Here is a 24,955-nt window from a genome sequence, read left to right as displayed (position 1 = left end):
CATTTAGGTTCTTAACAAGCAGCACTCTGATTCATCAGCAACTTGGTTTTGTTTATCTTGACCTTCTAACTTCTGTTTCTGTCACTCCTTGCCCACAGCAATGTAGTGTCTCCACCATCAATTTGCTGTAGCTGGGCTTTCCAACCTGCTTTATTCACAGAGAATGTAAAGTGGTCAGCACAGATTTGCCCCGTGTCCCTGGAGGATACTTAGTTTAGTGTGACTTTCAATATCAAGGAAAAAAATGTTATATTAAAAAACACTTAAGTGGTGGAACAAATTGCCCAGCAAAGTAATTACAGGACAAACGTTACTGGTGTTTGGCACAAACTTGCTTATCTTTATGGAAGAATAGAGGAGGAAGAAACTGAAGATCATTATATGAACTCTCATTTTTACTGTTTTTTCTGACTTTATCATTTTGACTCCAAACAGTAAGTTCTGCACTTGATAAAAGCACTAAGAAGTCCATCTTTATTGCTACTTTTAACATTGTATTTTTTTCTACTAGGTGGCTGACTTCACTTTAGCTGTACAAAAACCTGGTGGTAGTGAGAGCATGTTTCATTCTATCTGTGGGACTCCTATATATATGGGTAAGTTCAGCGCTTTGGTCTTTTCAAGAGCTACAACTCTCTAGATTCCTTCCAGATCACAAAGAGTCGTAGGATCTTTAAGCCCTTCTTTTTCTTCTTTTCTTTTCTCACAGGAATTGTTGTACTAGCTTAAACTGCTTTTATTTCTAATCTCATATAATTATCTCAGAGACCCAAAGCATCAACTTCAGAGAAAGGTGCAGCTGTAACTGATAACAACCTTTTAGTGGGGCTCATCAGATCTAATGCAACTGCTGTGGAATAAATTGTCCATCATTATAAGAACCCACATTTCATATACATTTTGTGTTATATAAATGTAAATGTTTAGTATCTGTTTCTGATGTGTGTCGTGGTTTAACCCCAGCCAGCAACTAAGCACCACGCAGCCGCTCACTCCCTCCCCCCCCATCCAGTGGGATGGGGGAGAAAATTGGGAAAGGAAGTAAAACTCCTGGGTTGAGATAAGAATGGTTTAATAGAACAGAAAAGAAGAAACTAATAATGATAACACTAATCAAATGACAACAGCAATAATAAAAGGATTGAAATGTACAAATGATGCGCAGGGCAATTGCTCACCACCTGCCGATCGACACCCAGTTAGTCCCCGAGCGGCGATTCCCCGCCCCCACTTCCCAGTTCCTATACTGGATGTGATGTCCCATGGTATGGAATACCCTGTTGGCCAATTTGGGTCAGCTGCCCTGGCTGTGTCCTGTCCCAACTTCTTGTGCCCCTCCAGCTTTCTCGCTGGCTGGGCATGAGAAGCTGAAAAATCCTTGATTTTAGTCTAAACACTGCTTAGCAACAACTGCAAACATCAGTGTTATCAACATTCTTCGCATACTGAACCCAAAACATAGCACTGTACCAGCTACTAGGAAGACAATCAACTCTATCCCAGCTGAAACCAGGACAATGTGTCCATTTTACTAACTTATAGCTTCTACGTAGCAGTGAATTCCACAGATTAATACTGTGTTCGCAGTGTGGTGCAACTGTTGGATCCTTGGCAGACCATTCACACTGTGTGTCTCTCTTTCTCTCTCTGTGGTCTGTCAGAGATCAGGTCTTCTCCTGAGGATCTGGAGGGGACAGGTTGCAACAGGTATCGACAGGTATCAGGGCAAGGCAGCTGGCAAAATCCTGGTACTTTCTGGTGTTTTAAACATGCTTACTACTTGTTATATATATGAAAAAAATAGTGAATTTGTGCGGCTTCCTCAAACGCTTATCCATATGTACTCTACTCTACATGCCATTCCATTTTTTCTGGCTAGTGGTGTCTAGTAGGAGCAATCCCTTATTGTCTTTATTCATCTAAGATGTCAACACTTACTGTTAAAAATATGTAGACTGGCGGAAGATCTGCAAGGGTCAGCTCTCTCAACTCTTTCTCTGCTGATGGTAGCTGGGTTCCACAGGGGCCTTATACCTCCAGCCAGGAAGTGCATGTCTTCTGAGATTTTTCTGAAGGGAATGATAGAACCATCCTTGACCCAATAGCGGCATAATTTTTTCTCCCCTTCCCCCACCTTCTTGAAATGGGTCTGGGCTTGTTTGGCAGAGTCATCTTCCACTATTGGCTACAGGCAGAGCAATATACAGGTTTCATTTAAAGTTTGTGTATTCTGATTTTCAGTTACAATTCACTTTCCTTTTTTGAGTTCTACACTAAGGAAAGGAAGCTAAGGTACATGCCTTGCAAACTCAGATTTTGTCCTACAGAAAAATGTCATCTCTTCAGATATTTGTAGCTTTTGTTGAAAGGATATGGAATCACCATTTTAATTTGGATGCTACTTCTATCAAACAACATTAGAGATGACCTAAGATCTCCTGGAAATAATTTTATTTCATTGTGCTGTTATTCAGTCAGCCTTCAGAGGTCTTTTGAGGCACATATTTCTGGTAGGTAAGTGGAACAGCTGCATAGGTTATTTACATCTCCTTTTCAGGGACAGGTGATGAGTAGTGCTTTTTTGGTAAGGTTTCTTTTGATAGTCATGGTCTTTATTGTCTGCTTCTACTGGTTCAGCGAACTGGAGTGGAGATAAATGGGGCTCTAAAGAAAACAAGCAATGATTTATTTTAAAACAGCTCTGGGGCATGTTTGCCTACACATGTTCTTTCTTTCTCTTGCTATTCTGGAAGTTCAAAACCTCTGAAATTCTTCATGGGTTAAGAACTTGAATAGTATTTAAAGTTGTGCCATCCTTTAAGACAGCCTTGGAAAGTTCATGGATACTTAAAGCCTAGACGAAGCTGACAGGAGACATTTCTGACCAAAGAATCTGAAATCAAGTGCGTGTGGTTTTTGCAAATGTGCCACTGGTGGGCAGAGGTAATCGGAGATTCAAAGAGCCGGTTTTAATGCAAGGTAACCAATTCTTTTCAAACTCCCTTCTGCATAAGAGAGACAGAATAACTCCATACTTCTCAACTACTCACAGGAAAAGAGGTACAACAGTTGCACACCAGCTGAGGGCTGCTGCCAATCACTGCTTGGGTCAGCTGATTGAGGGGATGCTCTCACTCCACTTGCTACCCAGTTCCTAAAGGAGACAAGCAGGTTCCTACAGCGAGGACAAACAGCTATTCCCGCTGATTGTACCTCTTCAGAGTGAAAGCAGTGACAAACTGTGTCATGCAGGGGGTCACTTTATAATCGATGCCTACAGGCTGCATGAAATTAACTCTATGTCTACTACAACAAAAGAAGGTAGGAGTTTGGGAAGATTTTTATCAGATCTTAGATGTTGCTGTAGAGGAGTCTGGGGAGTGATGATATGCCTTGATGATGTTGTACTTGTTCATTGTCAGGCCCTTCTTTTCTGCTGTTTTTTTTCTCTCTGCTCCCTTAGCTCATCAGGTACTCATTACAATCTCTTAGATGATATACAGAACTAATTTCTTCTTATTTTCTCGTAAGCTTTATCATGCCCTCCATGCAGACAACTTTGCATTTCCATTCTACATGAAGTTGCCTTCAAACTGCCTCAGTCTACTTTATATTATTGCTAAGTTCAGTGCAACTAACATATTCCGTTGTTACAAGGTCAGCTTTTTCTCTGTTGCTGGGTGTTTTTGAAGCCAACAGTGCTACCTGAATCACAGTACCTTCCTCTCATTACATAAATTTGTCTTATTTGTGACTTCTGATGTGCTGTGGAAACTTAGGAATCTCCAGCTAAACAATGAGGTTAAATTCTAAACCAGTTTTTTCTTAGAAAATTTCCATCCAAGCAATGCATCTATCCACGTGTATGACACTGATAATTATTTGATGTTGAAATGGAAGTTGAAAAAAACCATGAAAACAGGTAATTATGACATAGCCTGTCCAAAGGGCATGCTTTTCTTTGGGTTTTTTCTTTGCCTATTTAGGCAATGAATGCTTTGCATTCCATAATATAAAGATTTGTACCCCTTCCTGATTTATACTGCGTGCTATAATATACTTCACTTCATTATCCAATATAGCATTCATTTTTCAATTCTGTGAAGTTCTTTTCCTCAATGGTATATACCAGCAATGCATTTCACAGCTTGCTTATAACAAACTGAAGCAAAAAAGAAATCCTTTTTGGAGGAAGATAATTAGTCCTTCTGACATTTTGATTGATGAAATACTAGTAATATTAAATACTTCTTTAAGCGAGGGGGTTGCATGGGATGAAATTACTTTCTGATTTACTAATCATGACAGAAGCATAGAGTCTCAACACTGGAAGGGACTTTGAGTCATTTGATTTATTTCTGTGTCTAAAGAAAGAAGCAACTATACTTAAGTAATTTCTGATGAATATTTGTGTAAAGTGTACTTGAAGACTTCCAGTAATGGAGACTCCATAATCTTCCCAGGCACTCTATTCTGGTGCTTCATTATCCCCCTAGAAATTTTTCCTCCTGTCTGCCCCAAACCTTCAGTTTCACAATCAGCTTAAACTTATACCTACAGGCCATGACCTAATCACTTTTTTCATTATGAATTTTCAGTTAACTCACCTGCAGCCACATAATTGCTAGAGCTGACTTACGGGAGGTGGTGGGAGCCTATGTGTGGGACTAAGGAAAAGGGTGGAATTGCACTTCATATTTTCAGACTATTATTTCTCACCCGATCCATATGAAGAACAGGTAGCCACCTTCCTATTTTCAGCAGTCTGATACCATGCTTCTCCCTTGGTCTCTTGTTCTTTAGACTAAACAGGATGAATTTTCTCAGTCCTGTCCTGCATTTCCTATCTCAGTGATTGACTCTCCATGCTCCATTTATGCAACCTATTATGTCAAAATGGGAGTATCCAAAACTGAGGACAATATCTAGTTGAAGCCTCACCAGTGCTGGGCTGAGGGGAAGGATTGTTTCATATGTACTGCAGACCTTAGGCTTGCGTATAAAGCACAGTTAACGACTGTTTTTGTAATTTATTTAAGGACTCTCAACTCCACATAAAAGAACAAGAGGTAAGGGCTGGTAATCAGGCCATTGGCCTGTTTTTCACCTGCCATATTTAAATAGGCTCCTAGCCCAGACAAGGGGAGGAGCGTTGGTCTTGGCCTCCTCAGAAAGGGCAGGTGTGCACAAAGAGAATTTGTACCGGACTGGCAGTTTTATGCTAATCCTGTCTTGCAGAGGCATTGTCCAGTAACACTGGAACTGTTAACTCGTGTTCAGCTTGTGGTTCACAACAGTCCAGTTCTTCTCTGTTTGCATCCTGAGCTTGTCTTTCAATATACTTACAGTCACTCCTGGCTTGATGTTGTCTTCAGATTTAATAAGAGTGTTCTCTCTTGGATCATCCATGTCATCAATTATAAAGGTATCATGCCTAGGACAGACACCTACAAAACTTTCCTTGACACAGCCTTCCACTTGGACAATGAACAAGTTACAGCTACTTTCTGAGAAGCAATTTTTATAAGCATGTGTGCATTGTTCCTGTGATAATTTAATGTAGGCAGTATTATGAAAAAAGTTATGTGAAACAGTATCAAAAGCCTTACTAAAATAGCAATATGTGATATTCAGTGTTCCTCCTCTAACCCCGAAGACTATCAACCTGTGCTTCATGGAGATTTATTCCTGACAGGTGCATAATGGCTGTTACTTACCTCTTTGTTTTCTTCTAGGTGCTTTTTATTTCCACTATTTTCCTGGGAATTAAAATTAATGGGTCGCATCTGTAATTCTTTGGTGCCAGCTTTTCCACCCTTTTAAGAATAGATACCATGATTGCCTTTTATCAGTTTTCAAGTATTTTACCTGCCTTCCACTAATAGTTCTTGAACCACTAATAGCTCTGAAAAGTCTTGTCAGTTTTAAAAGTACTCTAGAATGAATTTTATCGGTTACAGCTGATTTTAAAATTTCCACCCTGAGTACTTGCTAACCTTTTGCTTCTCTGTAAAAAACTGAGGTCTTGCCCCTTTGTCATTGATATTGATTGTGCTATCCACTGCTTGCAGTTGACATTTTGGTTAAGATTGATGTAAGAAGACATTAAATACATTTGCCTTCTGAGCATCATCTATCAATTGCATTCTTGGTTGAATATAATAACAGCCTCCTTATTCATTGTCTTCCTACTACTCATATACTTATAGATTATTTCATTTTTAGTTACGTCCCTTTCTGGTTGCTTCTCATTTTTACTTTCTGATTTTGCCCCTCAACGCTTATGTTTTCCTTTTGTTCTTATTTCCATCTTTTGTATGCTCCCTTCTTGTGTGTGAGACTTGTGGAAATTTACAATTTAACCAGACTGGTTTATTAAAAAAAAAAAAAAGTAACACCTGTTTCCCAATTCAGTTATTTTATTTTGTGTAGGATATGTATATAAAGATATAAACTTATGTAAGTTTGTAAGTTTTCCCAGGATGTTAATAGCAGGAATTGCTGCTTGTTTAAAATGTTCTCAAAACGATTGATTAAAAATGAGATGACACTGTAGGTTTTGGCCAGTTTGGCAATATTAACAGTAAGAAGTCTTGTTTTACCAGTAAAAAAAGTAAAGTTCTTGGCAAGAAGTCTTGTTCTACCAGTTATGGTATTATCAAGCCACTAAGTTAACCATTTTAAGTTCCTTGACATAATAATTAGATATCTGAAGCTTGGTACCTACCTAAAACATAAAACACTGAGATGACAGTTAAACAAGCTTTTTTATTTGGTGGGACAACACCAAATAAAATAGCCTCTGTGAATCTCCTCTTCTGTTGTGTGAAGGTTTTTATCTTCTGTTCCTTACTGGGGCTAAGTATGTCACCTCCATTGATTCTGGAAGTGAAAACCATAGATCTTGGTGTGAACTCACAACCACATCTCTCAGTTCATATGGTGTCTTGCAGTACTTTAAGTCAGTGTGTTATGAATGCTACTTTAATAACTTATTGTGGGGAAAAAGAATACTAAGTTTAATCATACAGCTAATGTCACAATGTCACCACCCCCTTAAGAGCTAAGTGATAAAAGTGAGGACACATCAGCATGAATTGTTAAGGTCTGTACATTATTCATTTAAACATCTGCTGTTGGTTCCTCTTTACATATGGGAATAAATTATACCACAACAGCACATTCTTCATTCTTTGTGTTTAAGCATTTAAAAGTTTGTTTTTTTTTTTTTCTATTATTAATATTATTTTTTCTGCTTGGTTGGCAGCCCCTGAAGTTATCAGTGCCTATGACTACAGCCAACAGTGTGACATTTGGAGCATAGGTGTCATTATGTACATGCTGTAAGTAGCTTGTAAAAGTAATATAAAATGTACAGACCCATTTATAATACAAGTACTTACAATTTTGCACTGAAATAAAAAATAAAGCTGTGCTAAGCCTTCACAAAAACTGAACTCTTATAATTGCTTGTATGTAAACATAACAAATTTCTATGCAAAATAAAGTAAAAGATACGGTTTAGTGTTAAAAATTAAGTATTTGATTTATCAACTACTTTGTAATCCTGAAACAACAGACTATTACAGGAATTTGCAGTGAAACACCGTAAAACTAAACTGAGAATTTAGGCCTCTCTTCTGCATATGTTGGCTTGATCTATAGATGAAAACTAAGTTATTGATTTACAGATTATTGTGAAATCCTCAAAGGGTTTGCACAAACAGTGCAGTCAGGCTAAGGCTTCTCTTCTCCACCCCTGCCTGTGGTCACTCTGTAACTGAGATGTTCCAGGGCTGCCAGGTCTCCCTCTACAGGTTATCTCTGTCCTTTGGAAGTTCATTAGTCTGCTGTTATTAGAGGAAGAAATGAAATTTTACATTTATAAGAGTACATGCATATTTTTATTGAGGTCTTTCATTGTTTATAACATTTGTCTTAGTTACAAAATAATAATTCCTCTCTGAAAAATCTTATCCTGCCCGTACTCGCTAAATAACATAAAAAGGTACGCCAGTAATTAAAAATAAATTGCAGCAAAGCACATAAATTACTGTTCATATGATGCAACTAAAATGTCACATAGTATGCATGGTTTTTGCGTGGCTTTTCCCCCCACTTTTCAGTCTTTTTCTTCTCTCATATGCCCCCAGATGATGCTTTAATGCCAATGTTTTAGAACATTACCACTTGCTGTTTCATTTGTTGTTATTATTTCTGTCCTGTGATTATTTTACCTTTGTTGCATACAGCTGAGTTCTTTTATAACTTAAGACTTTGTACTTGAGTGTGCAGACACAGGCACACAGTTTCATTAACCTCCTCTTTTCTGGATTTTCTTTGTTTGGTTTTTCTTTCCACTTTGTTTTGGTTCCTCAGTTTCTTTTCTATACAATTAGCTCACTTTCCTCCTTGTGTCAGCATGACAAAGTGTTCATATCTTTATTGCCTTTTTTTTTATTTCTAAAATCCACACGTACCTTTTATGCTGATACAGAATGAGTTTTATTGTTGTACTTCATGATATTAATGTTTGCATCACACTACTAGGATTCGCACACCATAATACAACAGGATATAGTATAAAATGGTTGGTAGAAATTGGATGGTTTGACTGGCTAATAAGAATCCAGAGCAGTGCCTGCAATCAGCACAATTCACAGCTCAGAACTTGTAAAATTCAGAGCAGTGAACTGTGTTGATTGCAGCTGTGGCTTAGAACTTCTGACCTTCTTCCTTAATTAGCAATATAAATATTTTTTAAAATTAGCATTTTGTAATCACAACAATGTCAGAACAAAGTAACATTAATTCACCCCTTGTTGTGTTGACTATACAAGAATGAAAATACTGTGTGTGAATTAATAGAATACAATTCACGCTCCTTTTTATTGCTTAATTTGAAAATAGTAATACAAAAGCCATAAGATCATCTTCTGATTTTAATTCTGGTTTTGCAAATTACTTTTCTTCCCACCCTGAATAATAGCTTGTGCTCCTGGTGCTCCTCTAATGGGCTTAAAGATACTCTTAAGCCATTATTGCTACCATCACAACTTTGACCCTTCTAGGCTACAGCTAATGCCTCCTTGGTAATTCGCTAGCTGCCAGAGCTCTTTTTGCAGTGCAGATGGCATGCTCCATCTTGGTACCAAGGGTATTATTGCCACGACAGGCGCAGTCTCTACCTATATGGGGAGCATAAGCCCTGAGGTGACTCATGAACTCTGTTTTCATGAATGTTAATGCACAGGGTTGCCTCTGCATAATGGGGCAATGCTGGTGTGATGGATTTTTATATGTAATTTAAACTGAGGTGTACTTTATACTTTCCATTTCATTTCTATTTTCACATATACTAATAGAAGCATGCACAATAGTAACCAACAGAAAGAAAATCCATTAAAATACAGAAGTATGTCAGCACATTGAAAGAGTAGACTAGCGAGAGTCCTGCTGCCTGTCACACTCCGAGAGCATGGCCCGTATGCTGCTCGCTAATAGGAAAGGGTCCGGGGCTTCTTTTTCCTCTGCAATCTACACTACTGGGTTTCCTGCTCATTCTTCCAAGTGTGCTCAGAGACTCTGGCCCTTGCAATAGTTCTCAAAAACCTTTGTGCAACGAAAGAGGTCTAGGATGCCTAATAAATTACTTCCTGCATTGCAGCACTAAGAAACCTATTAAGAAAATGTGGTAGTTTTTGCTCCTTTCTAAAGGCACAGAAAATTTCTTCACAGATTTTCAAGGTTCCATGTGATGCGTTTCACCTATTTAACTTGATTTCTTTAGCTGAAGTTATCTGTTGTCTGTCACTGCCTTAGTCTGGAGAGAATTTAGTCCTGTCTGTGCATAACAGAATAATGGGCATTGTCACCAGCCAATACTTCCAGTATCGTGTCCTGAAATGAATGCATTCTTCCCTTTTTCTGTTCTTTAAGTTGAATTCCATGTGGATTTCAGTCCTAAGGGAGATTAGCAAGGAGAATTGGAGGATAAAAGAAAACAGCAGTTTTTGTTGAAGACATGTTGAGATTAAAAGTTTGGGGAAAAATGCACTAAAATATTAATTTTATGTTTTACCTTAAAATTAAAAATTAAAGCCATGTGAATGAAACTCCAGTGTATTTTACTTTGATACAAAGTGACAGGCATCCTTCACTAGGATTTGACAATTACATTTTCAGTAGCTACTTCTGTGTTTTGGGAGTAGAACTAAACCATAATTTGATGCAAATCATTTATTTGATGAAGTTAGCTTCTTTTTTGTTTTAAATGGCCACAAAGAGGTGTATTAATTTTTTGAAAGTATTTGCTATGGAATTTTTGCATGTCAGTAGTGCATGAATAGTATGATGTAAAATCTATTAGAAATTTAATCTGTCTTTATTAGCTTTGATTGAAAACACAGATCACATGATATGGTTTTTCATTCATTATGTGATTAGTAGAACACAGATCAATATTTACTTTCAAATATATTCCCTAATAAACAATTACAGTTGATGTTTCTGGTTAATACTTCTGTTGGCAAACAGTAATAGTCACAGAAACCAAATGCAAAGCAAGTTTAAACACTGGGTTTGATATTAACACAATTTTTTTAGGAATACGGTTGTTTTAGTTTCATATATACCACCTTTTTTAATTGTTACCGCATCATTAAGAATGCAACTGGCATAAAGGAAGCAGATGATACAGAAAGAGTGAACTGAATTTACAGACATTTAGATACCACATTTACTCAAATATTTTATTCAAAATAACAAGAAATGGATACAGGGCAAGAATGCAGCCAAGGTGTGTTTTTATGACCCTATGTACTCTCAATATGTACGCTTATGGGTATGTCTTAAAAATTTTCTGACATTTCTGATATCTTTGCTTTTTTATTATCCTATTTCTACTGATACCTTAGTTTAGGTGAGGCCAAATAAGGCAATTTTCACACTCTGTAGCCAAAGGAGATACGGCATGATACCAGAACAAAAAGTGAAAAATTAAAAATGATGTTTTGTTTTGTCACAGTATTTTCTGCTTTATGTTTTTGTTCTGAAAAACACATCTTTTGTAGCAGTAAAAGGATATTATACACTTCTATATTTTTCAGTGAATCACACTTGCTTTAATTTACTGTTATTCAATGAAGAATAGCACCTTAGAGTGACAATTGAACATATTTCATAGATAGTAAGAATTTGGAACTGAGTTTATCACATTTTGAACAGCAGTACACTTGACTTCAGGGACACACGCAACCACTGTGTATGATTAAACTGACTTCTTATATAAAATAAGGCTACATATCTAGTAATTCTTATACTGAGTCAATGACCTGTGTTTGATTCAAAACCTGTTTTTTAGAAAGATGGCTGATTGGGACTTAAAAGCCTAAATTGAGAGCGGTCTGTTTTGTCTTGTTGTTGTTGTTTCACTTCTTGTGATTGTTATTAACTCTGTGGAGTTTTAGCTCACTAGTCTAAAAACAGTGGGGCGTGAATTAATGATGGTTTTTATTACTGAAATTTAGTGGTTGCTAAGACAGAATTGTTTAATTGAAAATATTACTTTGCCATGAAATCAAAAGAAATGTGAAGCATAAAGTGTTTGCAGTAATCAGAATTTCTGTGGTGGAAATATTGCACATGGTGGCAACAGGTTAGCTTTCAGTAAGTCAAGTGATTTGGATGCGTGAGTTACAGAATAGCAAAATACTACGTTTTCAGTTTAATTTTTTCTAGCTTCTACTTCAGTTGTTGTATCTTGTTAAACCTTTGGCTGCTACTTTAAAAATCCATATAATATCAATTATCTTTTCCTTATGTGGATACCTAGTGACCAAGATTAAATCACATTTTAACCTCATAACCTTTTTCCTTTTAAATCTCTCTGACACACATTTTTCAGAACTTAAGGCACTTTTGTAGAGTTCTTCTGAAGCTTTCCCAGTCCTGCCAACTTTTTGATTTCACAGTGATCCCATAATACATAGTTTTTGCCTCACCAGTGAAAAATAGTAGGTATCCGTTCACTGACCCTAATTTTCTTACACCTTTTATAGCAAACTTAGAAGAAAAGCTTTTTGAACTAATAAGAAAGGGAGACTGATCCACAGAAATGGAAAGTCAAAACATAAGATAACTGAGGTGGAATAAACTTACAAGGACAGTGATAAACCCACAAGTAATTACAGATAATATAAACAAAAAGGAACTTGTGTATTAGAAAAATATCATGGAGTGCAACTGTTATTTATTTTATTGAGATATGACAGCAGAACGCATTATTTTGCTGGCAGCAAAAATGTTGAAGTGGTTTCAAGTTCCATATTTTGTGCAGAGTGAAGGTGTATGTGTATTAAGTGCACTTGTGTAATACATATTTTAGCCCTTATCAATCTTGTCAAATGCCTGCTCTGCAGAATCACAGAAAGTGATCCTCTCGCAAGCCATCCAACCTGAATGTCATCACTTCAGTTGAGGGAAGAAAAAGCAATGTCGTGCTCTCACCCGGCAGAAGCCTTTCCCTCTAGGCAAGCGTATATTGTATATTGAGCCTGGGTCTCCTGCTTCTTCAGCGAGTAGTCTGACCACAAGGCTGCTGCACAAAAAGGTTGTATCTCTGCCAGTTACTAAAAGAAAGCCATGATTTTTTACTGCATTCTGTCGGGAAACTGTCTGGTTTGGCTGTAACTCAGCTCTGAACTGCCCAGCGCTGCCAAGGAAAGGAGGTCTAGTTGCACAAAAAGATCCAACTCCATATAGCTGAGAAAATTTAAGATGGGAAAGTGAGAGGCTGCTTTGTTAAAGCAAGAGCTCTAAGCAGATTTCTTCTCAGAATTATTAGGCATCCTTAGGCTTCTCAGTCCTTCGTTGGATCAAATTTTTCAAGTCCTCACATAACTTTGGAAACACCCTTAAGTAATTTGCAGAACAGGAATGCACATATATGCTTTTTGCTGAACTGGGGTTGTAAGTCGGGCATGAGAGGATTTGGACTTTCGGCATTTCGTTTGCTTGTAAAAGTCAATCTGCCCCCACAAGAAACAAATCTCACACGCTGTATGCATAAAAGTTTACATTTAGGTTCTTGCTTTTACTCTTCAAGCATATTCATGTACCTGTAAATTTCACCAAAAATCACAGCAATAACACAGAATTCTAAACCAGAGCTCACCTTCAATGTGCTCAAAAGCTCTTCCAAGAAAGCCAAAAATCAGTAGAGGAGAGGAAAGAAGAAAAAAACCCCAACCCAAAAACTCACTGCCTGAAAGGAAACACTACCTTCCATTAAATCAGACCTAAGAAAAGATGAAATTCTCCTAGTGGGAAGTGAAGAAAATGAGGTAGAGTATTCTTATAGTTAAAATATATCACAATCCATACAATATATAATATGAGGTAGAAAAAAAAAAGGGGATAGAGCATATTTTAAAAATCTAGGTTAAAGTAATTGGAAATTACAGTACCAAACAAGTATATGTGTATCCATAAAAATATTTATTGCAAAATAAGATTTACCCTCTATTTCATGAAAATTATCCTCAGTATATAAGTAATATACTCCTGCAGATTATGCAGAAACAACACAAAGTGGTAATATAATCTTTGTGTTTCTTAGAAACTTAAAAATATACTGCCATCCTGTCATCTTGTTTGCTCTTACTTTTTAGCAGATGTAAAAAGTTAATGTGTCTGGAAAAGTTTTAACTGGTATAAAAATCAGCATAATCAAAACTAGTAGCAGAACTGCATTAATTAGTATTTCTGGTAAATAATTAATTGTCACCCCTTTGCATAGCCCCCGGCCAAAACTATATATGGTCTCAAACTGACAACACATGAACCTCCAGAGGTATCCACTAACTTGAATTGAGCTTGAGGTCATTTGTTTAGCTATAAGTACATGGTAACTTTTAAATTAAAATTTTTATTGTTAAAGTATTGTTCCAGAATATAAAATTGCTGCACCTATGTTTGAAATGCCACTTTTAATCATACAGAATGACTTGTGACTTCATAAATTTTTGGTACAGATGGTAGGGATTTCCTGGTGGGAGACTGTGGTGCCAAATGCATTTAATCCTATGCAGAAGCTCAAGTGTCACATGGCACCAAGGGGTTAATTTTTTTACACGCAGAATTCTCTACATGATAATGCACTTTCATGTTCCCCATCTGGCTATTGTAAAATCACAAAGACTGTGAAAGCACAAGCATGAAGTAGAAACTGGTGTCCTGATTTTCAGTGGTACTGAGTATCTGCAGCTCCCGCTGAAGTAAGGTGGGAGCCACAGGTGCTCAGTAGTTCCAAACCCCAGGCCGTATTAGGACATCTTAATGAGCATTTGTTAAAGAATTCTGCCTAGTGTCACTTATCACTTTAAGTCCCTGTTTCTTCTCTTTATACTCCTCTAAAAACCTAAGGTTTTTACTAGAAATGGAAAAACATTTAACTACCACTTCAAACACTGCAATACGTAATACCTATGTAAACTATAAGCAGCAGAGGAGAATGCAGATAAGACAAGGGGGGCCTTCAGCTGGAACATGCGGATGGAAGATAGAAGGTACAGAACCACAAGGGACACTCTCCTTCACAGTCTGCCTACTGAAGCTGGGGAATTCTTTGCCACAAGGAAATTTTTATAGGAGTTTTAAAATATTTGGACAAATTAGTAGAAAAAAAGTGAACTGAGCTTTATTACCACCACTCTCTTTAGGTTCAGGAAACCCTGGGCAACAAATGACTGAAGGCTGGTACAGTATTCCAGTACTGAATGCTTTTCCTGTTCTTATTCTCTAAGCATCTATCCTTGGCCACCGGTGGTGATGTGAGAAAGACCTTTGATGTTACCTTGTATGACCATTCTGGTGTTCTTAGCTCCTTATACAAAATAAATAATTTATGTAAATGAAAGAAAAATGTTAGTAAATAAATAAATAATTAGGAAGTGTCAGTACTGAACAGAGATGGGGATGTATTTAGTAGTGAAAGTGCTAAACAGGGCCATCACTAGTCAAGAAAGCAGGCATATTAGTTGAAACTGTTTTTCAAGAAATTCAGCAGAACCGCACTAGGACACTGGGCACCGCACATGCACAGTACTGAGCCCGTGGAGCAAGTTCAACCAAGTACTGTCTGCAAATAGAGCAGTTGCACACCGTGTTCACACACAGCAGATCCAAAGCATCTCGTGTTGGAGCTACTGCTCACAGGCAGGTGGCTGCCAAAGGCTCCTTCAGGACTGGAGACATAGCAACCCAAGCCTTAAAAAGGCACTGAAAGTCAGCTCGTGTGAACATAAAGATATTCAAGAGACCAACATGCCGCTTTGCAGTTCTACTATAATAGAAAACACTGGCTGGTCACATACAGGAAAGGTTGGAGCATGAAGGCAAGATCATTGTCTGGAGCACTGTCTCATCCAGGAAGTTTTCCCTTAGGAAGCAGCTTAAAACTGCCAGGAGTAGATCAGCTGGAGGAACAAGTGGATTCAGTGCATTTCCAGAGCTCATTTCTGATGGTATTTATTTCTGACCGAATAACATCTGCAGAAGCTGTAAATAACAGCAGACTTCAGAGCGAGCTCCCTGGCATGAGGGAATTCTGTCATTAGTCTATGGTGGCCATCTTTCAACATTTAGAAACTTTCACACTTGATCAAAAAAACCCTAAAATATAGTTCTGCATTGAAACTTAAAGGTGTTGCACATTTACTGTGAAAGTGCAAATGGAAGACAACTAATATGAATTTGCAGATATTTTGTAGTTAAGATAACCAGTCTGCTACCTACTTCTTAAATGAAGAACAGCATTGTAAATTAAAATCTACTGTGCCTGAAATGTTGTATAGCATGGAGAGAAGGAATGGTTTACTATAACTATAGGAAGGTCTTGTTACATGCGATTAAGTTATCATATGGAATTTAGTCTCAAACTTCACAAATATACATGGTGAAAAGTCGTAAAATCACACAGATTGTAGTTTTTCATATCTTCAGTTTCATGAAGCAAGGACAGTATGGTACTTATAGTATGGCAGGGCAGAACTGGATGAAAATTGTCTCAATTTTCAGACCATTGTAGAGTTACACGCTTGCTTGTGGCTATTCTTCCCCACACAAGAATGCACTGAAACTTTGAAAAAAAGCTTCTTGTTCAGCTATACTCACTTAGCAGGAAAGAAGAAAGATATATGCTAGTCCAGAATGGTTCTTTTGTAGATGAAGATGTGAGGCAAAACTAGTGGTCCATTTTGAATAGAGCTAGCTATTTATCCTCCCACATACCAGAATATTTTTCAATGATTCACAGGCATTTCTCTTTCTACATGGCATTGAAGCCAGCTACGAAAGAAATTAGGGTTTGCTATCATCAACGTTATCTTTAAGTAGCAGATATATATAACAAGTCCCTCTGCTTTAATGTCAACTACAAAATACTGCAACTGTTTCCTCAGACAGATGAAAGTTCAGTGTTCTCACAATGGTGTCTGCAGCCCAGCCAGGAAGCTGGGAGCTCACAGGTTCCATTTCCAGCACTACAATTCACTTGCCTTCAGAATGGCCAGATTTCCCTGTAGCTCAATATTCTGTTTTTAAATTTAAAAAAACCCAAACCCCAACTTTTATTATAGTAACAGCAATGTTGTGAGAATTAATTAAACCTGACCTGAACCCATACTTCCATATTATGTCAAAACGTATGGGAAATCAGGTAATGTTGGTTTGGGTAAGGAACATAGGGTAAAGCTTCTCCTAGTTAACGGGCTTATCAGAAGGGCAAAATGTGTTAATGGATTTGGGAGCTTTGGATAAGGCCCCTACAAGTGTTCTGTTGCTTAGGTTGTGGTTTTTTAAATTTTCCACCCTACTGGGTTTCACTGAGGCAATACAGCATCTTTATGTACCAGATAAGTAAGAGGTAGAACACAGGGTGAAGAAATGATACCTCCTCAAAACTCACTGTTTTCCACTGGTTAACAAGTAGTTCATTGGCTGTGATTTGGTGAGCAGGATCAACTTTCAGAAGTCGTCTCAATACTTGTTTTGCTAGGAAAAAACCCAACTTGATACATCTCATTTCTGCCACAACTTGATACATTGTCAACCGAGTGCTTTAATTCAGCAGAGATTATATTACTTACAATGCTATGAAATTAGTTCACAGTATCATTTATGTCAATTTATTTTTAAACATCAATTTTGATTTTCAGAAAAGGCATACTACTTAAAAGCAAAAAAAAGATCAAAACTATTACATTTGTGGAATTCATTGCAATATGGCCAGCGTTTATTTTGTGAGAGCATTGTGTGCTTACCAGACTCACTGTTTTCCAGACCAGATTTTTAGAGCACTCCTTTTTTAATTGATGGTTGTACTCAAGATTTTTCTAAACTAAATCAAAAACATTGTCTCTAGGTTTCTTCTGTATAGAAAAATCAAGAAACCAGGCAAGACAGTTGCTCCTTTTTGCCTTGTCCGTGGTTACATTGGTTTAGTTTTTAAACTGCAAGACAGACCTTCCTGTATGCATCAAGGCTTTTCCCTGGTTCTGTCAACTTTCCTCATGGTATCAGAAGCATTTTTAGTATTTCCAGGCATCTTGTTCTTCCATTTACTGTGTACCATACCTAATTTGAAGGTTCTTCTGTTTGCCTCTACAACATTTTAATTGTTTCAGTGGAATGCTTATTGGATTCTGGATGTCTCAAAATGAATCAAGAATTTAACAGTTCTGTTTCCTGCTCTCAGTTTTCTGGCATTACCTAATCCCCCCCACTCCCCCATCCCCCATACGGTAACTGAATTTTTGTGCCCTAAAATCTGAATCTAAAATACTCCAGGCTAATGCTTTGAACAGCTCTTGAAAGTGACCACTTCAGCCTGTCCTTCTCCTTGGTGTTTTTGAATTGGTGTATGTGCCACTGAGATTAACAGAGTAAAGGTGCTCATCAGGCTTGAAACTTTGGGTTAGATGTGATCATGGAGACAATACTTTGTTGTATTTTTCTATAAGTAGTTGGATATCTCTGCATTTTTGCCTTGAATCCTGCTAAAGTTTGCTTCCTAAAAACTGAGCAGAAAAAAAAGTTGAAATGAAAACAAAAGAAACAACATAGTCTTTCAATTAGTAAACCTCCACTCCTTTTACCCGCAGTTGGCACCAGGTGCTAGTGAACTAAACCCAACAGGTGTTCAAATAAGCCAACACAGATAATTAACTTGAATGTTCTTATTTTCTTAAAAACTGTCAGGAAATAAACTCCCTCTTCTCTCTTATATGGTATACAATTATCTGGCACTCTGTAAGGCCTAGATCTTTTAAAAAGGCCTAAACTCAGCCTCTGATTTTGTGGGTGCAATTCACTGCACACTACATATTTAACTACATAATTGTTCATGCAAAAGAGGTAGTTAAAATGTGTGTCATCAGTTATGCCTGCAGTTGTCATAAATGCAGATGTAAATCTGTATCTGCAACAGATGAGGTGGTTTTTTAAAATTGAAACTTACCTTTCTAATGGATGAGTGGTTTATGCCTTGATCATTTAGCACATACATGTACATAGCTATCTATTTCAAACAAAGGAAATACTTCCTAAATACAAGTCTTCAGGTAAAAGAAAACAAATAGGAGTTTGAAATAAGAATTACTAGTCTAATAAGATGAGGGAAAGAGCTCTAAAAAAAGGTCTCGTCTATCATCTCTTTCCTCTGTTGGATCCACTGTGTGACCTCAGAAAAAGCCATTATAATTATATTTTCTGTATTACAGTTTACCAGTCTGTACAGTGCAGATAAAAAACTACCTAGTAACTATATATCGTTAATTAATATTACAAAAAAGTATCCCTGCTGTTAGTGAAGTTCTCTAAGAGCATCAGAAGATTGGTAGTATTACTGCAAAATATTATCCCTTAAAAATAAATAACAGGACAACTCTAGTTTTCTGAGTTGTGGATAAACTTTGCATATAGTATGCACTTGCCTTTCTCTTTAAACTTTCAGATACATAATTGCCAGCTTTACTGAATGGCCAAAGGAGTCAAACCAAAATTATGTCGGATCATTCAGTGTGAGCTGAGAAGACAGAAGCCTGAGCAGTTTAAGGAAAATTGTTCGTTCTGGATGGTTGCACTACCCATTCCGGATTAGGCTAAGTAAAATGGGAGTGTTGTCTAGGCACATTCATTTGCTTGGTAACATAAAGAAATACTGATGGATACAGAAACAGGGAGGAGCAGGGGCAGTGGAAAATCTCAGAGCCATTCTCTAACACTTTGGGTTTTCTTTTTATTACTTTTGTAGAAAGAGCTAAAATTCCTCTGCAAATTTTTGAGATCCATAGTTGAAGGAGTTCTGGGGAAAAGATCATCTTCTTCCCTCCTGTAATGACAATAGTAGTAGTAGTAGTAATGCTTGCAGGGTTGTGCTTGCAAAAGAGATGACCGGCATTTGGAAAACATTTTTTTTTTTTTTTTTTGTATCTGGCTGTGGATTGATGTGCAGGGCTTAAAATAAATAGGGCTGTTACTCTGATGGTTTGTTTTAAATAATAGTTCCTAGATTTGTTGAAGTCAAACTTTAATAAAATTTACTGTTACATCTAGGGTGAAACACATGTTATCCAGAGATCATGTCTTAACGAAGGAATTAAAGAAGGAATGGAATAATAATCTAGACATTGGTGAGGAATGCAATATACAAGGAGAATCAAGTAACCCTGCTACTACATGTCAACAGGATGAAACCAGTGAAGCACAAGAAAGCTCTACCAGTAACAATGGTAACATAGAACTTGGTGCAGAAATTGAAATGGAGAATGGGGCAACAAATACTCCACACCAGCAAAACAGGTAAGGTTTACTTTGTTGTAAAATACAGCAAAGTAAATTATAAGAAGAATTGAGAGTGAATTAGGAAATGTTGAGTGTGACCTAGTGCAGAGAAAAATTGCTGATATCTGTTGAAACATTTTAATGTAGTGTAAGAATAGAAATAAATACTAGGATATAAGGTGAACTTACTGGGATACAAGGTGTACTCTCCACCACACAGTTATCATGTAAGTACTGTGTACTGTAAGAAACTGTTTTGACTTAGATACCAAGTCCGTAGCAGGTCATGTCTCCTGTTCATTCTCCTCAGGTGTACAGGGTATGTGTACATGTGGGATGGGAGGGTGGTGGCAGAAAAATGTAGGATCTTAAGATAGCAATTTTTAGGGGCATTGAAGAGGAATCTTTCATAAGACAGCCACTTTTATTGTACATACGCTCTCTAAATAATGTAAGTAGCCATCTTGTGATGCTATGTCCAGAGGTGAAAAAAAAAAAGAAAAAAAGGAAAATAATTGTTCGTAAACAACAAATGTATAAGCCCTCAATTAATACTGAAGTCCAAAGTTTAACATTTAGGATAGTAATTTGATTTCTTCAGATGATTGCCCAAGATACTGGACTTTCTTTCATAGTGCCTCTCTTGATCCTTCAGCTGAAGCAAGGAAAAAACATAATACAAATGCTAAGGATTTTGCATTAGCTGTGACCTCTAAGGCTCTCAGATTTATCAGTCACATGGTAGCTTGCTGTGCTACAGTCGGAAAGCATCATTAATATATTGGCTGGTTTCTGCTTTCAAAGAGGCTACTTGGCAAAGAATGAGCTGTTGATATGGAGTAACAAAGCATATTTATTACAGCTGAATATTCTTGTGTGAATTAGAAGCGAGGGGTCGATATGCAAAAAAGGATTTAAATACACCTTATATGCCAAAATCAAAGTTCTAGAAATTCTGCTTCATGCCACCCTAACTGGAGATATGGAAACTGCCATCCTTAGTCCCAGGCTCCATGGGCATGAAGGACTTTGTCTGCTGAGCATGCCCAGAAATATCTGGTCTTTGTCTTCAGCCTAGGCCCTTTTGAAGAGCTAGGTCAGGGAGTGTTTCTGGGGCATCATAGGTTTATAAAAAACATTGAAAACTACTCTCTCTCATAAATGGGCCCTGAGGAATTAGAGGTGGTGATGGTAGTGCTACTGCTCTTTTTTATGCTAGCCTAGGCATGGAGTACGAGCTGCAGGAGACTTCAGTTTCCTCTTCTTTCTGAGCATGCTGCCTGCAGGAAGTTCCTTTCTCAGGGAGGACTTTAATTTCTTATAATTTCATTTCTCCTTTCACATCATACATCACTATCACTCAAAGAACCCTCACACTTCCACAGATAGAGAACAAATGCTGTGTTTTGGATTCCACTGTATGGACCATGTATGCACAAATTACTTGTGGTAGTGCCTGTGTTGGAATTTGCTTATATTTCCCTTCTCTTCCTCCTCCTTTCCTACGCAAGATAATAGATAGAACTTGCCACAAATATTTTAAATAGTGATAGAGGTAAAAAACAACCCAGCCTTTCCATACCCAAAGTGCACACTGATGTATGGAGATGACTGCTCCTGCTACTAAGTTGGCCGTTGATCACCATGCCTAGCAGACTTACATGGGATGCCTCCCCAAGAGACCTGTTTCCTTCCAAATCAACTAAATAGGAAGTCATAGCAAAATAGACAAAACCCTAGAATGTGAGAAATTACTTACTGCATGAGATCATCTAGCTCAGTACTCTGACAGTGACAACAGGAAATGCTATTTAGGGAGAATATACAAACCTGGCTATTTCCTCCCATGTAGTACCCTGGCACCCAGAATTGTCCTTAGGGTTGTTAGAAGGTACATCCCAACATAATCCTTCTAGTATTCATTATGGACCTGTCGTCAATGAATATGTCTGATTGCTTTTTGAATATGCTGATACCATCTGCCTCTGCAGCTCCCCATGGCTGCAAGATCCAGAAATGCACTATTTACCGAGTAAAGAAATATTTTTTTGTTTTGTTTTACACTGATCGGTTCGTCAGATGGCCCTTATTTCTAGAAGTACAGGGTGTGGCGAACAGCTCGCATTCATTATTAATTAAAACCTCAGTCATATCCCTCCTCAGTCACCTTCTCACCAAACTGGAAAGTCCCCCACTTTTTAATCTCTTCTCATATACGGGTGCTCTATCGCTTTGATTATTGCAATTGCCATTCTCTGTACCTTTTCTAACTCCATTGTGTCCTTCTTGAGATGTGGAGACCAGAACTGTGTACAGTGCTAAAGATGCAGAGGCACCAAAACTTTATATATTAGGAAACTGGTATGTATTGTCATCGTCTCAATACCATCTCAGCAAGGTCAAATGTATTTGGCTTTCTGGATACCACTGCTTGTCCAGCCACTGATGCCAGACAGCCCTCAGTGATGGCTCCAAGGTTGCTTTCCTGAGTTGTGACTGTAACTGCCAGTTTGAGTTGAGCATCATGTAGACCTGCTTTGAATTATTTTTCCTTAAGTGTATCATTTTACTCCCCCCCCCCCCTTTTTTTTCCTTTTTTCTTCTTCTTTTCTGAAGTCTGTTTCTCTGTGTTCTGCAAAGGAAAAGAAATATGGCTTTGCCCAAGGGTAAATGTGTGCATAGAACATTTCCAGGAGTTTAGCTGTGTAAGAATTTTGCTGATGATAAAGATGTTGTCACTTATCTGGACTGCTCTTTTCCCCCAAATAGAGCCATGTTCAGAATTACTTCATTGATGCTAGTTCTCTAGGGCTTTTTTAAGCCTCCGAAGTGTATCAGCTGATTGCTTCAGCCCCTTCAGTCTTGTTTCACAGATTGGAAAGAAAAAAAGTAGCACACCTGTTGTACCAAATGCAACACTTGGAAAGAAGAATATAACCCTCAAGTCTTACAGTGTTGTGAATACCTTATCAAGTGCCCTTGCTAATATTTTATTGAAAGTTTGTTTAAATGGAGCAATAAAGTAATTAGAGACCAGCTGTTTCATATTTCCCTGGTAAAATACTATTTTGCATTCCGGTAGGAAACACTATGCAGAGGCGCTAGTATTTCCCTTTGAGATGACCAGAGTTTAGACACTTGGGGTTCTAACTGTATATTTAGGAGTGTGATTTTAAGCTTTAAAAATATCAGACTACTTCATCTGTTAGTACTGAATATTATGTGTGTTATCAGGAGCATTTAGAGAATGATATTTTTGAAAGTCAAGAAATTGTTGTCATTGTACTGAAGCAAAAGGCTTAGTTTTTCAGTAGGTATAAATGATTACAGTGAGTATTACTAAAATCACTGGTTCCTATCAACTAAAGATCTGTACCAAGGAATATTCAGCTGTTTTCCTAGCTTTGTCCTGTTTTCTGATGAGATGAATCTTAGAGTAAAAGTTGGACTTTGTCCAGTGGAGACAATTGATCCTATCTTGTCTGAATTTTAACCGTGAAAGAGACTAGAAAGAGCAAAGAGCATCATTTTTGTGAGAGGTGAAGATACAATTCTTCATCTCTCACTTTTATAATATGAAGATACCATTTTAAATTGTGATTGAATATTGTGATGAATTAATGTGTGTGATTTTGATTTGGAAGCCTAGTTAGCGAAGATTAAAATCAAGAAAATAGTTGTATACAGTTCTTAAAGCAAGAAAGTTCTGTCTCAGAAAGATTGGATTTGAAATTTAAAGGTAAGAAGCTTGTCTTTATGTACTGTAGGAGATATTATTAATTATCTGTTATAATGCAGCTCTTTTTTTCTGTATGTTCTTATTTTTACATATTTTATGATATATAGTACAGTAGAGTTACACTAGAGTAGTGTTTTGTCACTGTTCTGTATTGCACTACTTTGTTCATATCTGTGTTCTTCCCACCTTTTTAGTGTGTTTATAAAGTTGTAGTCTTTATTTTTTTTTTTTTTTTAAATTGTAGTCCCCTGCAGGTAGGTCCAGTATCTCCAGTATCAAATTCAAAGTGGAATCAGGATTGCCAAGAAAAAGAGAATTGGACAAGTCCTTGGTGCCTTCCACCCAGGAACTGGGAAATAAAAGCCTACTGAAGTCTGCCGTCTCACTCAGAACCAAAAAGTAATCATAGGACATCCATCAACTCTGAACAGCTTAAGAGTAAACAACTATTACTTGTGCCAAAATGAGCAGACTATATAAAGATGGACAAATATATCCTGAAGTGTTTGCCTCTTTACTCTCCTGAACCCTTTAATCAGAAAGCTTTAGCTTTCCTTTAGCACTGAAGAAAATCTAACAGCAGTGTGAACTCCTAACCTGTAAGAGGACATCCACTGATAGTATTTTTGTCAGAGTACAAATTATAGAATTGTCTAAAATGTATGTAATTTATTTGCTCTATACTAATAGGCATCATGCCAGGCAGGCAGTTTGCTTTCACAAATCCATTTTGCTGTGTTTTACTTGCATTTACTTTCTTTACTTTTGTCACAAATATTTAGGGGGAAAAAATGAGGCCAGAATCTGTAATAGGGATTCCTGATAACTGCATGCTTTACATTCTGAGAATATTCTAGGAAATTGCTTATAAATTTGCTTGAGGCATTATAGCGCAAGTGCTTCTGTCTATGGAATTTGTTACTGCTATTTTAGGTTGCTGTCAATTGCTTATTTTTAAGCAGAACTTATTTTAAGCTTGAAGAATAGGAAATGTATTTTTAAGTACAATGGAATTGCTATGGTTCTCAGTACTGAATTTCTGGTGTGTTGATTAAATTCTTTAAATAAAACAGGTGTTGGAGTAATGGTCTTTACAAGTTAATTAATCTTCATTTTCAAAAGGATGAGCTACCATTAAGCTTAGGTTTATTATACATATGTGTAAATTACAATGTGATTTACTGTTCCAAAGACAAAGCCATTCTCTAAGGACAGGTCTTTCCAGTAGACTGGCATTGTGGTACATGATGTGAGCAAAATATACACACCCTTGGTTGGTTGAAAACATTTCCGTAAATATATGTACATTCTGTCTTATGGCTTATTCAAGCAATTCTGCTGAGAATATCAGTCTGAGGAGACACCACCTACTTA

General features: G+C 37.3%; 1 protein-coding gene across 1 annotated transcript; it reads left to right on the top strand.

Annotated features, from left to right (window-relative positions):
• The first annotated feature begins 466 nt into the window (after positions 1-466).
• Positions 467-24,646, top strand: STK33 (serine/threonine kinase 33). The gene is made up of 4 exons (XM_009920592.2): positions 467-596; positions 7,268-7,343; positions 19,615-19,860; positions 23,826-24,646. The coding sequence occupies exons 1-4, from the start codon at positions 560-562 to the stop codon at positions 23,950-23,952; spliced, it is 486 nt and encodes a 161-aa protein (XP_009918894.2). The 5' UTR covers positions 467-559; the 3' UTR covers positions 23,953-24,646.
• Positions 24,647-24,955: the final 309 nt, after the last annotated feature.

This window comes from Haliaeetus albicilla, chromosome 16 (assembly GCF_947461875.1).
Source record: "Haliaeetus albicilla chromosome 16, bHalAlb1.1, whole genome shotgun sequence".
NCBI lineage: Eukaryota > Metazoa > Chordata > Aves > Accipitriformes > Accipitridae > Haliaeetus > Haliaeetus albicilla.
This window is presented reverse-complemented; position numbering and strand designations above follow the sequence as displayed.

Coding starts and splice junctions, on each gene's coding strand:
- STK33 (XM_009920592.2), top strand. CDS start 560: ATGTTTCATTCTATCTGTGGGACTCCTATATATATGG. Junction 597..7,267: donor TGGGACTCCTATATATATGG/GTAAGTTCAGCG, acceptor CTTGGTTGGCAG/CCCCTGAAGTTATCAGTGCC. Junction 7,344..19,614: donor GGTGTCATTATGTACATGCT/GTAAGTAGCTTG, acceptor TGTTACATCTAG/GGTGAAACACATGTTATCCA.